Below are 16,035 nucleotides of genomic sequence, written 5' to 3' on the forward strand. Positions count from 1 at the left end.
AAGTGAACGACAGGGGTATTTGAGAACTGAACTACATATTACTGCGTCGCTATATGTTACACTCTGCACTATCTGAGATTGTGTCACTGGTTTTTAACCACTGAGAAATGAGAAAAATGTCAGTATGGTACTAAACTGGGAAATGATTTGATGCGTGTTTTGCATTCCACAGTAAATTGTACAGTGGGGACTTATTTGAGGAAGACAACTAGAACGTGCGAAGACTGTCCCATAGGAACATACCAAGAGTTCGATGCACAGGAAAAGTGTTCTAAGTGTCCACAGAGTACTTCAACAATAAAGTCTAGAACAGAGAAAAGCTCTAGCTGTTTAGGTGACTTATTTTGTTTTGTTCTGTTCTGTTCTGTTCTGTTCTGTTCTGTTCTGTTCTGTTCTGTTCTGTTCTGTTCTGTTCTGTTCTGTTCTGTTCTGTTCTGTTCTGTTCTGTTCTGTTCTGTTCTGTTCTGTTCTGTTCTGTTCTGTTCTGTTCTGTTCTGTTCTGTTTTGTTTTGTTTTATTTTATTTTTTCAATAAGCCAGACGAAACAAGAAAGTTCTTTTCAGTGGTTTGCCCGGCTTGCAAGATGACTTCGATTAGACTTAAGAAAATTCAAAATTAGTGATGTCTCACTGCAGAGATTTGTTCAAAGAAACTAAATGGCACACTTTAAATGGCAGAACGTGCTTCAGTTGTGTCTCCATCCATCGTCATTTGCTATAATAAGTTCATTTTCAATGTGGTAGTTTATAATTAATGTAGCAGCTAAATAATACAACAAAAAATGAGAAAAGAAAGCTAATAATGGATATGTGCATGCTTCTATGCTAGGGATAAGTTGAGCTCTTTTATTATGTATTTAATGAGGGCTGATCCAACTGTTTAACTGTTCATCGCACTTTTATAAGCTTGTAAACTGCCATATTCAAATTCAACTTATCTTAGCAGCTGAGGATGGATGGAGATACATCTGAAATATGCTTTCCCATTGAAAGACTGTCGCAACGTTTCTGAGAACATAATGAAACATGCATCCAGTTAAATATACAACATAAGAATAATGATAACTTAAATGGTACCCTCGTTTAATTTTTTTCTCTCATTAAAGCTTTATGCAAAGCTGGTTCGTACTCGCCAACTGGAATGGAGCCTTGTTTTCTTTGTGAAAAGGGTTCTTATCAAGTCATGGAGGGGCAACGCCAGTGCATAGAATGCAGTCCTAATCAAACAACTCCCGCTGATGGGTCAAACAGCTCTACGCAATGTGCAGGTATTAAACAATACGTGGAGTACTCCAAATATTTCCTATATCAGTTGTGTGAAATTATAATTAGTCCCTGAAAAGGTGCAGTGATATAACTGTTGGTTGGTTGGAGTGTGTTCAGGTTGTATCTTGTCTTCCCCCAGCCCTATGCTTCAAAAATGGTAGGAAATCTTGCCAAAAATGCTAGTAATGGTGTGTGATTGACTAGCATCCCCTATTCAGAGGAATAGCAACACATTTACTTGCTTTATGATGCATATACCAAAGTTAAACTATGGCCCTCTTTTACAGGTTTTGTTACAACATAGTTGGTCATGTGGTTGCTTTACTTGCTGTTAGTTGTCAACTGTTTTTGGTTCAAAACAATTTGGTTTGATCAACTGGGTTGATAATGTAAATTGGCCACCGTAAAGCGATTCAATAGCTGACATTTTGAGTGTTAGCCTTTCGTCGGAGCGAATCGAGAAATTGTGGTCTTGTGTGGTTTATATACAGAAAGATGGAGCTACGCTATTGGTTGGTGCATGGTGACGTAAAAAAACAACAGAATAAATTAGTTGAATGAAAACCGTTCTTGATACCGCGAGGATTAAGAGTGCCGATTTGAAAAATAAATTTTTGTTCTAGAGTTTTGCGGCTTTCCGTGCTTCCTTGATGTAGGGAAAGGCCGCAGACTGCCATATGTTGCTTAGAATGATTGGGGAGATTAGTGTCTCGCGACCGGTTTAGATGCGTTTTGTCGTCTTTCTCTACATCACAAAGGTGTTCTCGGAATGGGTCGCCTAGTCGTCTCCCTGTTTTGCCGCTGGATACTTTTTTGCAAATAGTGCAAGTCATGCAGTAAATGACGTTGGCTGAGGTACAGGTGAAATGATCAGTGATCTTGATGTATCGCTTGGGTCTCGATATTTTCTCAACATTGCGAATGAAAGGACATGTTTTTCATCGTGTGCGTGTGCATTTGAAAGCTCTGGGTTGATCACTCGTTTAAAATGCACTTCTAGCTAAAAAGTTGCCTATGTTTTTGTCGCGTTTGAATCAAATTAATGGGGGTTGCGAAAAGATTCTGCCGCATCGGGATCATTTTGAAGTAATTTAAAGTTTTAGAATGATGGATTTTACTGCGTGGTTGTGAGGGTGAATGGAATTCTATCCTTATTTTCCTTCTGTGACGTTTGTAATGCTGACTGTCGATGAATTTGTTGTTCGCATGATGGCCTACTTGAACAACAGAAGCAGGATAGCTACGTTTGTCGAAGAAATCGCACATTTCTTCTGATTTTAAGGAAAAATCAGTCATCACTATAAAGACGATGAAGTCTAAGAAACTGAGAATAGGGAATGGAATTCTTGACATGTGATGGATGTGAAGATGAATATAACAAATAACTATGAGAATCTGTGGGTTTGTAGTGCACACTAGTGCATAAACCGTTGCCTTCGATAGAAACTTTGATACCCAGAAACGCTAAAGAAGTATCAGAAATTTCCCAGGTATATTTAAGAACAGGATGAAACGAATTGACAGCTGTTATAAATTGATTGAGGTCCTCTCTGATAGAAGAGATAGCGCTGATACAGTCGTCAAATGTAGCGACGGTAGAGTTCAGGTTTGGGGCGGTTGTACTGATTGAAAAATTGGTGTTAAATGTAGCCCACAAAAAGATTGGCGTAGCTAGGTCTTATTTTGGTACCCACGGCCACGCCATTGATTTGTTTATAATAATTGTCCGCGAATGAAAAACAGATGAGTGTTAACACTAGTTTAGCCAGGCAGAGTAGTGTTTCCAAGCTTGATTTCTTAACAGTGCGTAAATCACAAATATGTTTGAGGGCTAGAAGACCTTCGGCATTTGGGATGACGGTGTAAAGAGATGTGATATCCATGGTGAAAATAAGTTTGTCTTCGCCCAGGAAATTGAAATCGCGAAAAATTTGAAGTGCGTGTTGACTGTCTATAACGTATGACGGTAAAGATCCGATAGGTGCCATAATTTTGCCTAAATAGCTGTAAATGAGTTCGGTAGGACAACTACAGGCAGAGACAATACGTCGACCTGGGTTGTAAGGTTTGTGAATTTTAGCTAAAAAGTAAATACCGAAGTTCTAGGACTGCTAATGATGAGATTGGTAGCAGTAGCCGCCAATTCTTGTTTTACTATAAGGTCGTTAATAGTGCTCTTGACAATTTTTTGGTTAGTGGAAGTGAGAACTTTATCGACTTTAGCATAAAGGAGGTGTCAGAAAGTTACCGCAAAGCTTCATTTTGGTAGAAGTCGGCCCGCTAAACAACCAAAGCGCCGCCTTTGTCGTCCGCTTTGACAATTATGTCTTTGCGCTTACTAAGACTTTCTAGCGCTGTCTTGTCTTCCGAAGAAAGGTTGGAAAATTTGGTGTTACGATTGAAATTAAGATTAGGGAGTTTAAGCAAATCATTATGGCTGGTGCTACTACGGCTGCTGTGACTGAAAAGGTCTGGGGAGAGTACGTCTCGGTGGTCTGCCAAATTTTAAGTTTAGCAAGTAAGGCGAAATACAAAGATGAAAGAAACATCGGCTAAGGGGTTTAAAATCTCTTTTATTTAGTCTCTAACAGCCAAATGGCTTCGCTCAAAGGACGATGGCCGTTATTCGCATTCCTAGGATGAACAGATTATTACTGAGCGAAAGCGGATGCCATACACTTTGTACCATAACAATTTGCTGGATGAAATATATAATTTCCGAGACAAATATCTCAAAGAATATCGAGCGAAGAGCACAAATATATCAATACCCAAAGAAGCAAAATAGCATCGTATAGTTATCCAGATATAAAACATCTTCACTAACCCTCAAAGCAAACTTAACCGAAGAAAAACAACCTCGTGCTCAACACGAATATTTCACTTGACTCACTTCGCCATTCCAACACCTTTGCCAAAACTTATCGTCAATTCAGGATACTGATTTACAAGCTTATGAGAGGCAACCTTGACACAGTCTTTGACTTAAGGTGGCTCTATATAGTTTTTTGGCCTGCGAGGCATGGGTGCGAATGGCGCGAGTGCGCGAGTATTTAAAAGAAAAGAAAAATAAACAAAAATAAACATGGCGGCGAGACTTTTGTCGCGGGTCGCGTTCCACTTACCGCTATTCTTTTTGACCAGAACAAGTGTTCATTAAAAAACGCCTAGAAATGTGTCTAAAAATACACTTCTTTCGTCTTCTCCTGACGTGGTTAAACTGAGAAGCCAATTCGCAGCACTTATCGCGCCGGCATCAGAGAGAGAAGACGGTCGTGATCGTACGCGAAGGAAGTCACAGAGTGGTCACGGTGTACTTTTTATGGTCGGAGGCTTCGCTTTGAGTTCCCTGGGCGATGAAACTCCGAAAACAGCTGAAGAGTCTGCAAAGCCGCAACTGACACCGGAAACACAACCACCATTGCGTGACGACAAGGGTCGGTTCTCAAGAAAGAAACCCACCAAAGTGGAAACACGGACGACAGGACTCGTGGGATGAAGGAGTGGAGGACAAAGAGGAAATTGGAGTTTCAAGAAATGATCGAGGATTGGTCCCCACCGAAGAAAGAGAAACCCGTTTAAGTCAGATGTGGTTTAAATCTTGTTTTCGCAATACGTGGCACCAAGCAATTCTCTAAAAGTTTTAAGGCAAGTGCTTCATCAAGACTTTCTTTGCTCTGAAATAGTTCTCAATTTGAAATTTTGTATTATACCACAAGTAGTTCATAGCAAATTGTCAACATGATTATACCTGAACATTCTGACATTTCATTTAAAATTCCAACAAATTTTTTGTTACAGTTACAACCTGATAACTACCGTTAAAACGTATAAGTTTTAAATTTTTATCAGAAACAAACAAAGAAGGAAAATTGTATTCCACATGGAAGTAGACTTATTGACTTGGATGTTTTGAGAAGTTCATTGAAATGTTGTCAATACTGTAAAGCAGGTGAGAAGAAACATTTTTCTGCCTTAAGAAAATCAACATTAAAGAAAAGTCAAAATGAATTCTCAGTTTTATGGCAAGTACATACAGCTTTAAGGTTATAAAATTAACAGGTTTCCAAAAAACAGTTATGAGGTTGATTATACATGTTCATCTTCAATACATTACGAAACGTGTCATATGCAATCGGCCATAAAAAGCCTGGGGTTGGTCGTTAATTTTTTGGCAAGTTCCGTATAACAAGCGTCACACAATTGTTTGTCTATTGTTAGCAACAAAAATGTTTTTGGTAAATTTGGAACAAACGAGCAGTTGTAAATTTGCCACAGACCACAAATTGCATTCAATGCATTTTGAAATGTTGTTAGTTTTTGCAACAATTTACTTGTGCTCATTTATTCCAAATTAAAGGAGAAAACACACTAGCAGAATAAAGTATCAGATCTTCCTGAGTATCAATATATTCACTTTATTTTCAGCCAATTTGTCATTGTGGAACATAACAGCAGAAAAAAAAATGTGGGTTAGCCTCAGTGTTCTCAGTTACCTGTGCAGTGTGTGGTACAGAGAATGTTGTCAAGACATACAGGAATCGGTGAAACCCACCTAAATAATTTACTGTGTACATTAAATATTTCCTCTATGAATCCAGTAACTTTCAAGAGTAGAGAAAACGAGATTGGGCATGCAGTAGAGCAAGTGACAAAGAAAAGTTGCAACACCGCAATGTCAGAAGAAAGAAATGCCATCAAAAAGGGTGTAAAAGCAGATGACTAAGGCTGCATCAATATCCCGTGCTCATATGACATGGGTTGGCAAAAACGGGGAAAGGGGCATAACTCTTCAACCGGTCATGCTGCAGTCATGGGTTTAACTTATGGGAAGGTTGTGGATTACACTACAAGAACAAAATCCTGCAGGGTTTGCACAAATGTTAAAAAAAACTGGAAAACAAGCCAGGTGACACAATTGTCGACTCAATCATACAGCATCATCATAAGCAATGGAGCCTATGGCAGCAGTCCATTTGTTTACAGAAAGCCTAAATTCTAATGTCAAACTATCTGTTCATGTCGGGGATGAAGACTCCACAACAGCTGCACATATAAAAGAGAAGGTCCCTTATCCTGTAGAAAGGTGAACAGACATTGTGCATGCCAAAAGATCCCTTACTACAAGGCTGCATAACCTAAGCCAACGTGGAAAATTTGTAAATTCATCAACTCTCTCACAGAAAGTTATCAACTACTTGATCAAATGGTTTACTTATAGCGTGTCTCAAAATAAGGGAAATCCATCAGCACTTCAAAAATCCTTAAAAAGCATTCTACCACATTCGTTTGGAGACCACAAAAATTGCAATGAATCATGGTGTGGTGCTAAGAAAGACCCTATTAACTGTAAACACTCTTACTTACCCTATGGCACAGATCTCTATGGTGATGACTTAAGGAAAGCTTTGGAGAGAATTTTTGATGAATATTGTACTGACATAGTAGTTGCAAAGTTATCACCTGGGTCAAATTCACAGAGAAATGAGGCCTTAAACAGTGTTATAGGCTCAAAAAATCCCCAAATTAGATACTATGGTGGAAGTGAAAGTAATGACTTCCTGGTATACACTGTATCAGCTACATTGAAAGGATGATTAAGGCTACCCAAGACAAACTAAGAAAAAACAGCATTAATTTCAAACGCCGAAGAGCTCAGCTGCATAAGCAGAAGTTAAATCTTGATGGTAAAAAACAAGCTAAGGAAGGAAACACATACCAAAGTGGAATAGGACTTAACCTGGATCCAAACAATTCTACCAAACTGATCCAAGAATTCGACATCATCAATTTGAAAATTTCAAGTGAGGAGCTGAAAAACTTTGAAACATGCATTCCTGAATTAGCGATCAGACCAGTAGCAGAGAAATTTCCCTATGACAGAAACACTGTTTACAATTTCATCATTTACGATATTGAAACAAACACGTCTGGAAAAGCCGCAGAAATATGCCAACTTTCGGCAGTTGATCAATCAGTTTTGCACTGTTTCAATGACTATATAATGCCTTCGAGGGATGTAGATATTTATGCTACAAGGGTAAATGGTGTAAGTGTCCGAACAGTCAGAGGCGTCAGGACCCTGTTCAAAGACAATCAACCAGTCGAAATTGTGTCACTTGGAAAGTCACTGGAAAATTTCATAACCTACTTAGAGAAAACTGTCAGGCGTCTGAAAAGCGATAATAATATTTATACTGTTTTAATCGGGCACAACTCTCAGGTTTTCGGTAATCCAACTCTTCTTCGTCAAGGTGGACATCAACTTTGTGAAAAACTTTCCTGTCTTAACGTTTTCTTTTCTGACACTCTCCCAGTGATGAAGAACTTGGTCAAACGTAAACATCCCTCTCTGGTCTTATCGGATGGTTCCACAGTTAAATTAAATCAACAATCCATTTATCAGACACTTTTCCATGAACCTTTCCCCGCACACGATGCAATGGAGGATGTTAGAGCTTTAAGAAGAATAGTCTTTGACTTCCGTTTGAACATTTCAGAGGACACGTTGACAGAGAACATGTCAACAACACAGTACGCAGAAAACGACTTGAAATACCTTGATCGTCGCTACGAACTCCTGCAGAACTCTTTATCATCCAACAAACGCGGAATTCCCCATCAAGCAACAGATTGCTGAATAAATAGTCGGAAGTGGGATTTCATATCGAGATCTTAAGAATGTTTTCGAGAAGTTCGGAGCAAAAGGGCTTGTTGGCGTATTGTCTCTGCCTACATCTTCAGCAACTAACAAGGCCCCGCGAGTGACAAAAACAACCGGTATTCTAGCCAAGATCGTTGAGCACTTCAAAGCAGTTGAGGAAACCACAAGTTAAAACGCATTTCCATAAGTATTGCAACACTCAGGTATACTTTTCGCCGTAATGAGGTAAAACAACCTTCTACTTCTCGACTAATTTTCAACTTGCACGTGCGAAGAAAGCGAAACGAGAGCATGCGCAGTACCGTAACATGAAAAATTTCTATTTTGATGACGTCACGAAAAACAAGGGTCTTTGTGTGATCTAAAACGCATATTAAGCGCGTTCCGCAGACGGTGAATTTTTTTTGAAAATTGGCACATGGATAGGATTTTTCTTTTTCTCGCTGTTAAGGAAAAATCATCAAATTTCATACATACATTACTGTAATACGCGTCAAAAACTGCGAAAAATTGCGAATTCCTCCCAAAATTATGTACAGATTTTCTTATAGCTTTGTCAGTTGAAACTCCTTGTATGTTAACTCTGTTTCCCCCAAAACACAGAAAATTCACCGTGTAGAAACCTAGAAACACCGTCTAGAAGTCAGGTAGGTTAAAAAAACAAGCCAAGCATTTCTATCAGTAGTTGCCATAGCAACAACATTTAGGTTCTGAAAGTGTCTTCCATACGTAGTCTAAGGCTGTAGGTTTTTTTATTATTGCCCTGCCACCGAGTGCTATGTTGTAAACATTTGCCAAGGGAGAAATTATTTATGCATATGTAATATCCAAATCTTTGCGAAATACTATATAGAGCCACCTTAACTTGACTTTAAAGGATATAGTATCCGATGGAATTCTTAACATGCCGAGATGTCTGTTGAGAACGGCCAGAGAAGCGAAATCAACCCGACGTAATAGCTGCTACAGCAAAACATCCAGACTCACGTAGACAGATTTCACGCTATGGCTGGATACAACCGACGTACATGCGCACTATCTCAATTTTGGGTAAATTTACTTCCGGTAGCCGTATCAGTGCCGGCCGTAGCGATTTGCTTAAAGTACCTTTTTATTGATGCCGTGACGGCATTTATTAATCAAAAAATCTAAAGAAGCGAACTGGCCCTCCGGGGGAGTCCAGTTGGATTTTTGAGTCTGGAGCGTCTCGAAAGTATCTTTGTCCGAGGTGTTAGAATCATCCTCTTAATCATGGAAAAAGGCTTACAGTTGAACACGGCGAAGGAATTTTTCACATCTTGTATCAAGGAAGCACGGAAAGCCGCAAAACTCTAGAACAAAAATTTATTTTTCAAATCGGCATTATTAATCCTCATGGTATCAACGAACGCTTTTCATTCAACTAATTTATTCTGTTGTTTTTCAGGTTATCATGTACCAACCAATAGTGTAGCTCCATCTTTCTGTATATAAACCACGCACAGCCCACAATTCCTCGATTCGCTCCGACGAAGGGCTAACGCTCGAAACGTCAGCTTTTGAATCTCCTTATGATGGCCAATTGACATTATTAACTCAGTTGATAAAACCAAATTACCTTGTTATACTCCCCAACAACGCAGCACCACAGTTTCTTTAGAAACTTACCCCTTCTATGTTTTTGGTTCAGTTCCCTTTGTTAGCAATGTTTCTATTTTTTAGATATGGTGACAGTGTCTGTATGTTAATACGTGCGTCTTAACTGTAGGTGCTAAATTTGTTTTATTATATAAAACTGTAAGGTAAAAAACTCTTGAAATTATGAGTCCAATCGAAAACGTTAAGACTCAATTTCAACAACTTTTTACCTTAAAGTTTTATATTTTACTTTTATCGGCGAAATGTATATTATATGTTTTATTATCTCAGCTATATTTACAAATTTTTCATTTGTATGACTCGCATCTCTAACTTTCCTTTGATTAATTATTTCTCCCAGATCCATGCACTGCTGGATCGTTTTCTCCAACCGGACTGGTTCCATGTTCTTTGTGTGACCGACGCTCCTTCCAGCCCCATAATGAGAGTCGGGTGTGTTTTTCATGCCCGGGAACAACTATAGCACTGAAGCCTGGGTCCAAGAGTTCACAGGATTGCGTGGGTTAGTGAACATTTCGGGGATAGGGATAAATCTTAAATAACGCGTAATGCAATTTTGCAACGTTTGTAACCTACAAATTACTTGAAGTTGACGAAAACTTCAAATAGTGTGCTAAACCAGGAAACATCATAGAGGTAACAAATCAGATGGAACTAAAATGGTTAGGATTGACCAAGGTTGAGCATCCGTTATGAGCAAAGGTGATCATTCCTTATTCTGTCCCTCACAAAGTTCAACATGTTATTTCAAATGTTAGTCTAAGAGACCCTATCTCCAGTGGGCCCAGTTCTTGTATGCATGTGCAGCGTCCAAAATTCGACTTCCTCAATGGTGGATTAATCAAAGGAAACTAGGTTTCAGCTTAGTTGCGGTTTCTTGACAGACACCTTTTAACCTAAGTAGATACCAAGTTTTCATTCTTGTACATGTAACCGATTTTCCCTTGCGGAATTTTATCTAGTTAAATTGACATCGTTGAGTGGCTGAGAAAAATCATAATTACCTACGGTAAGACTTTTTGTGCGTCGTAGGGGCGTCTAATTTCCTCAGACAAACTTACCAGCAATAGGTCTAGATTTTGGAGTGTGTGAATAGGATTTGGTATTTGACCATCGCACCTGGAGATCTCCTCGTTTTCTTTGTTCAATTCATTTGGTTTAGTGAAATGTATATTGGCGAATTTTTTAAAGGTTAGATAAAAAAAAAATGCTACGTCAAATCTACAGTTGATCAGTCTGTCATATGTTATAATCCTGCCCCAGTTTGAGCATCTGAAAGCAGTTCTACAAATCAACTGCTTTATATCTATATCTACATATTATACCCCCCCCCCCCGACACTTACCACTCAAAATTCATTCCTTTGAATTCTGTAAGTACTCCTAAACCTTATTAAGGTAGATAAAACAGTGTCTAAATTTATCAAGGGGAACATTAGTCAGCCCATTTACCTCAGTAAACCTAAGGTAGATGGGCTGTATAATGTCGACTAAAAATTGGTCACGTGTTAAAAAACCATTTCGGCAAGGGAAATTAATACATACATAAACACACCTACTTTTGTTTTCAGGGGTAAAAAGACTTCATGTAGCCACAGTTCTAATAGTTATTGTGTTTTCACTCCACTTACTAGCAAATAGTGACAGACACTCTTCAAATCTTGCTGTAGCAAATGCTGCTTATTTTTTTTTTCAGAAATCAACGAGTGTCACTCTAATCCTTGTAACAACAACTCCACATGCACTGACCTCATTGGCGATTTCCTGTGCTCCTGCCGACCGGGTTACACCGGGAAACAATGTGACACCAATATCGATGACTGCCAAGACCAACCTTGTTTCAACAATGGTACATGTCATGACCTGGTCAACAACTACACCTGCTCGTGTGCATATGGTTACCGAGGCTTCAACTGCGAAGAGGATGTTGATGAGTGCATTTCATCACTGTGTTCAAATAACTCCTCGTGCAAAAATCTCCCTGGAGGTTATCAGTGCCAATGTGAACCTGGTTACACGGGAAGGCTGTGTGATACAGACATTGATGAATGCCTTATATCTCCATGCCAGAATGGAGCCACTTGCAACGACAAAATTAACAGCTATGAATGTTTCTGTGCCTCAGGTTATCAAGGAAACGACTGCGAGGAGAATACTGATGATTGTGCGAGTGACCCTTGTCAACACGGGGCCAACTGCCTTGATGGAATTGACAGGTACCAATGCAATTGTCCTCCAGGTTTCAACGGAACTAATTGTGAACAGAATATTGACGAATGCGCTGGAGTAGATTGCAAAAACAATGCTACCTGTCTGGATCAGGTTGATGGATTTTACTGCATCTGCAAGAAAGGATTTACTGGGATACTTTGTGAGTCCAACATTGATGATTGTATCTCCAATCCCTGCAGGAATCAAGCTGACTGCGTGGATATGATCTATGGCTACCGCTGTGACTGTCAGGCCGGGTTTGATGGATTGCAATGCGAAAATAATATCGATGACTGTGCATCAAGTCCTTGCTCAAACAATGGGTTGTGCCATGATGACATTAACAATTTTACTTGTTCTTGTCCGCCTGGTTTCACAGGTAAAATTTGCGATGTGGATGTCGACTTTTGTGTTTCAATGCCTTGCCTCAACAATGGGTCATGTTTTGATGGTGCAACGTCTTACAAATGCCAATGCGTAGAAGGTTTCAATGGAGATCACTGTCAGATTAATATAGACGACTGCACAAATGCCACCTGCTTAAGCAACAGCACTTGCATTGACGGCATAGATGAATACAAATGTGCTTGTGTTGATGGTTTTGTTGGTATTAACTGCGAAATAAATTTCGATGACTGTGGGCAGAATCCGTGTGTGAATGATGGAACTTGTGCTGATCTGATAAATGACTACCATTGTACTTGTAAGAAGGGATACACAGGAAAAAACTGCAGTATTAACATCGATGAATGCATCAGCTTTCCTTGCCATAATAATGGTACCTGTATCAACAAAGTGGACAACTATTCCTGTGTCTGTGTTGATGGATATAGCGGACCACATTGTAATGTTGATATTGATGATTGCATTATGAATTCTTGTGATAATGGATCCACGTGTAGGGATGGAATAAACAGCTACAGTTGTGACTGCGCACCTGGATTTCTGGGCGATGACTGTACAGTGGAAATCGATGAGTGCGAGTCTTTCCCTTGTTACTATGGCGGGACATGTTATGATCAGGTAAGGTGCCAATGCTAGACAGCACATTACTTAGTTCTGTGCGCCGGTTAAATTATCACAAAGCTAGACAACTTGAGTAGTATAACATTTGTTGCACTACTGTAAGTAACTAACGAACATTTTACGAGTTAAGTTTGGTTGAGATCAGCTCCTGTAGTCCTTATAATTTACATGTATGATCATGTTAATCACATATACAGTTTCAGGGAAAAGAAAAAGCACTTGTTAAGGCTGCCAACGCTTTTCCTTTTCGACACTGGTGTTTATCTTCCATTCCTACCGCATAAAATAATTCAGAGGCTGTCTCTGTAAGAACCGACCACTGATTTTACTTCGAAAATTCGATTTTTCTCATAAGCTGGGATTTCAAAGCCCTTACCTAGTCAATCACTAAATTGAGTTTTATTTCATTAAAAATTCCAATTGAAGTTTTCTAGGATTGATTGAAGTTCGGTCCGCTCGACACAAGTTTCATGCCCGCCAAAACTGGAAAAATAGCACATATTGCCGGCGCTCCAAAAAAATAATATTTGCGACAAAGGACCAAAACTTTAATCTTGAAGCCAGGTAAGAGATTTAAGGGAATTTATCGGAGCACTTTACGAAGGCGAGTGTGTTAGTTACTCACTGGAATATTTTCAAAATTTCCTGAACTTTAAGCGTTCATTAGTTTTGAAAACCTAGTGGGCAGACAAATTTTATTATTGTTTTAAATTAAGGGACATTATACTTTCTATTCATATAGTTCAGCAGTTTCAAACAGGTGCCACATTTTTAAAATGTGCCTGCAAAGTAGAGCTATTTTTGCGTTTGGTTCAAAACTCGATTTAACGGGTAGAAAATCTTCTTTTAACCGTGGAAGGAACAACATTGAATTATGACTGCAACGTGGCTAAACAAACTGCTATGATATATCTGTAGTTAAAAAAAAAAAAATTGGGACTTTTGAGCGAATATTATTTTTTTGGAGCGCCGGCAATATGTGCTATTTTTCCAGTTTCGGCGGGCATGAAACTTGTGTCGAGCGGACCGAATTTCAATCAATCCTAGAAAACTTCAATTGGAATTTTTAATGAAATAAAACTCAATTTAGTGATTGACTAGGTAAGGGCTTTGAAATCCCAGCTTATGGGAAAAATCGAATTTTCGAAGTAAAATCAGTGGTCGGTTCTTACAGAGACAACCTTTTCGTAATCTTGCATCTTGCAAAGCGATCATTGTTTGTTTCAATGGGATGACTTTTTCACATGCAAACAGCTGGTTCGAAATCTGTCAGAGCAAGTAGTGCTAGGTCAGTTAAGGAAGAATGACAGCAATGCCAAGGACACCTTCAATGTTAATATTTCTACATACATGTATAGATAGATAGACAGTCAGACAGACAGACAGACAGAGAGACAGACACATTGACACTGATTGCTTGAGTGATTGATTGATTGATTGATTAATTGATTGATCTGCTGTCGTGTTTTGTAAATGCAAACCACGCAGTAAAACTGTTGTGCTGCTAGTAAAGTGCAAATTGAAAACGTGAAAATAGCTTTGTAGGAAATAAAGTACCTAATAAAAAGTATGCCCTACATAAGTAATATAAATTATTTTGAGTTTTTTTTTTTTTCTGTATTGTAGCCAACAGTGATCGGAACTTATCAAATCAGTCGATTTTTGATTTTCTTTTGCAGATCAATGGATTTGCTTGTGTCTGTCCGAGCGGATTTACGGGTGTGCAGTGCGAAGTTAACATTGATGACTGCGAATCCAGTCCGTGTGCAAATAACGGCACATGCTCAGATCTAGTGGCAAATTACACCTGTTCCTGTCTAGAGGGTTTCAATGGCTATAACTGTGAGAACCACACTGACCACTGTAAAGAATCTAACTGCAGCCAAAATGGCTTCTGTGTTAATTCTCAAAAGCATTTTTACTGTAATTGTAGCAGTGGCTACTTCGGAGATTACTGCGAATTAGAAATAGACGAGTGTTTACCAAGACCGTGTTTCAACAATGGAACCTGCCATGATGCTATCGGTAGCTTCACTTGTTCATGTGCTGATGGGTATACTGGAAGGTTATGTGAACTTAACATAGACGACTGTGTCAATAATTCGTGTCAAAATGGCGCTTTTTGTGTTGACCATACTCTCGGGTATTCTTGTCTATGCCCTGCGGGCTACAATGGAACTTACTGTCAAACGGAGATCGATGAATGTGAATCGAACCCGTGTATTAACAATGGGACCTGCATCGATCTCACAGCAGGGTACAAGTGTCAATGTTTGAGTCAGTTCACTGGTGAGAACTGCGAAAACTTCACAAATGTCTGTCTATCAACGCCTTGTCTAAATGGAGGTACATGCAAGTCTGATAACTCTTCAGGGAACTTCAGCTGTTCGTGCAAAATCGGCTTCACTGGAGAAAAATGTGAGGTGAACGTTGATGACTGTGCTTCAGATCCTTGTATGCCAAATGCTTATTGTCAGGATATGGTAAATAGTTACAGCTGTGAATGCTACCCTTCCTACTCTGGAGACCACTGTGACATCTGTAAGTTAGAAATCATGACAGTTTTGTTCTTTCGTAGTAAAATGGATGGAATGGGAAATACCGTAGATAGAAGGTACGCGTCTTAACCTCTGAGGTGCATTCAAATCCAAACTCATACCTAAACAACGGTACAGGTGGACAGACGTAAGATGACACCTCCCCCTTAGTTTTATTGTGGTAATAAGACACAAACACTAGTTTTGCATTTATTAGATAGATAGCACTTAGCGAAGCTTGCTGTTCAAGATAACTTTGTTTTTGTTTATTATGATGTCATCAATTCTGCCATGTTGGATCTACCATCATGGATTTAACTAGTTTCTAGAAAAGTCAGAAAGTAAGGCCCAGTTCAGACAACGTACTTCACATGAGGTGAATCGCATTCAAATTTAGGCTGACCCAAATTAATTTAGACTAGTTGAATTGATTCAGACGCCGATCTCGATTCCAGCTGAATTGAATTCAACAGCAGACAAAAGCACATCTCCATCAGCGCTGATACAACAACTAAGCGTGATCCAAAGCCGTCCTGTGAAAAATATAAGAAACGTCGGCAAAAAGGAGCAGAATGAGGCACACTGCATCACCGTTTAAATGTAACTGCAAGAAGACCACTGATAAATTGGTCAGATGTCGTATTTCACATGAATTTAATTTCAACATACAACTCCGACTTTTAACCTCTTTGTAT

General features: G+C 39.1%; 1 protein-coding gene and 1 pseudogene across 1 annotated transcript in view; both read left to right on the forward strand.

Annotated features, from left to right (window-relative positions):
• The window catches only part of LOC145503288 (uncharacterized), a 109,142-nt gene that overhangs the window by 62,864 nt on the left and 30,243 nt on the right, over window positions 1–16,035 (forward strand). The window contains exons 21-25 of the mRNA XM_081482779.1: window positions 173–334; window positions 1,106–1,267; window positions 9,908–10,069; window positions 11,263–12,800; window positions 14,483–15,344. Coding sequence (XP_081338905.1) covers window positions 173–334; window positions 1,106–1,267; window positions 9,908–10,069; window positions 11,263–12,800; window positions 14,483–15,344 — 2,886 coding nt within the window. The remainder of the gene's footprint in view (window positions 1–172; window positions 335–1,105; window positions 1,268–9,907; window positions 10,070–11,262; window positions 12,801–14,482; window positions 15,345–16,035) is intronic.
• LOC145503291 (uncharacterized) lies at window positions 6,022–6,862 on the forward strand (annotated as a pseudogene).

Source organism: Orbicella franksi, chromosome 11 (assembly GCF_964199315.1).
Source record: "Orbicella franksi chromosome 11, jaOrbFran1.1, whole genome shotgun sequence".
NCBI lineage: Eukaryota > Metazoa > Cnidaria > Anthozoa > Scleractinia > Merulinidae > Orbicella > Orbicella franksi.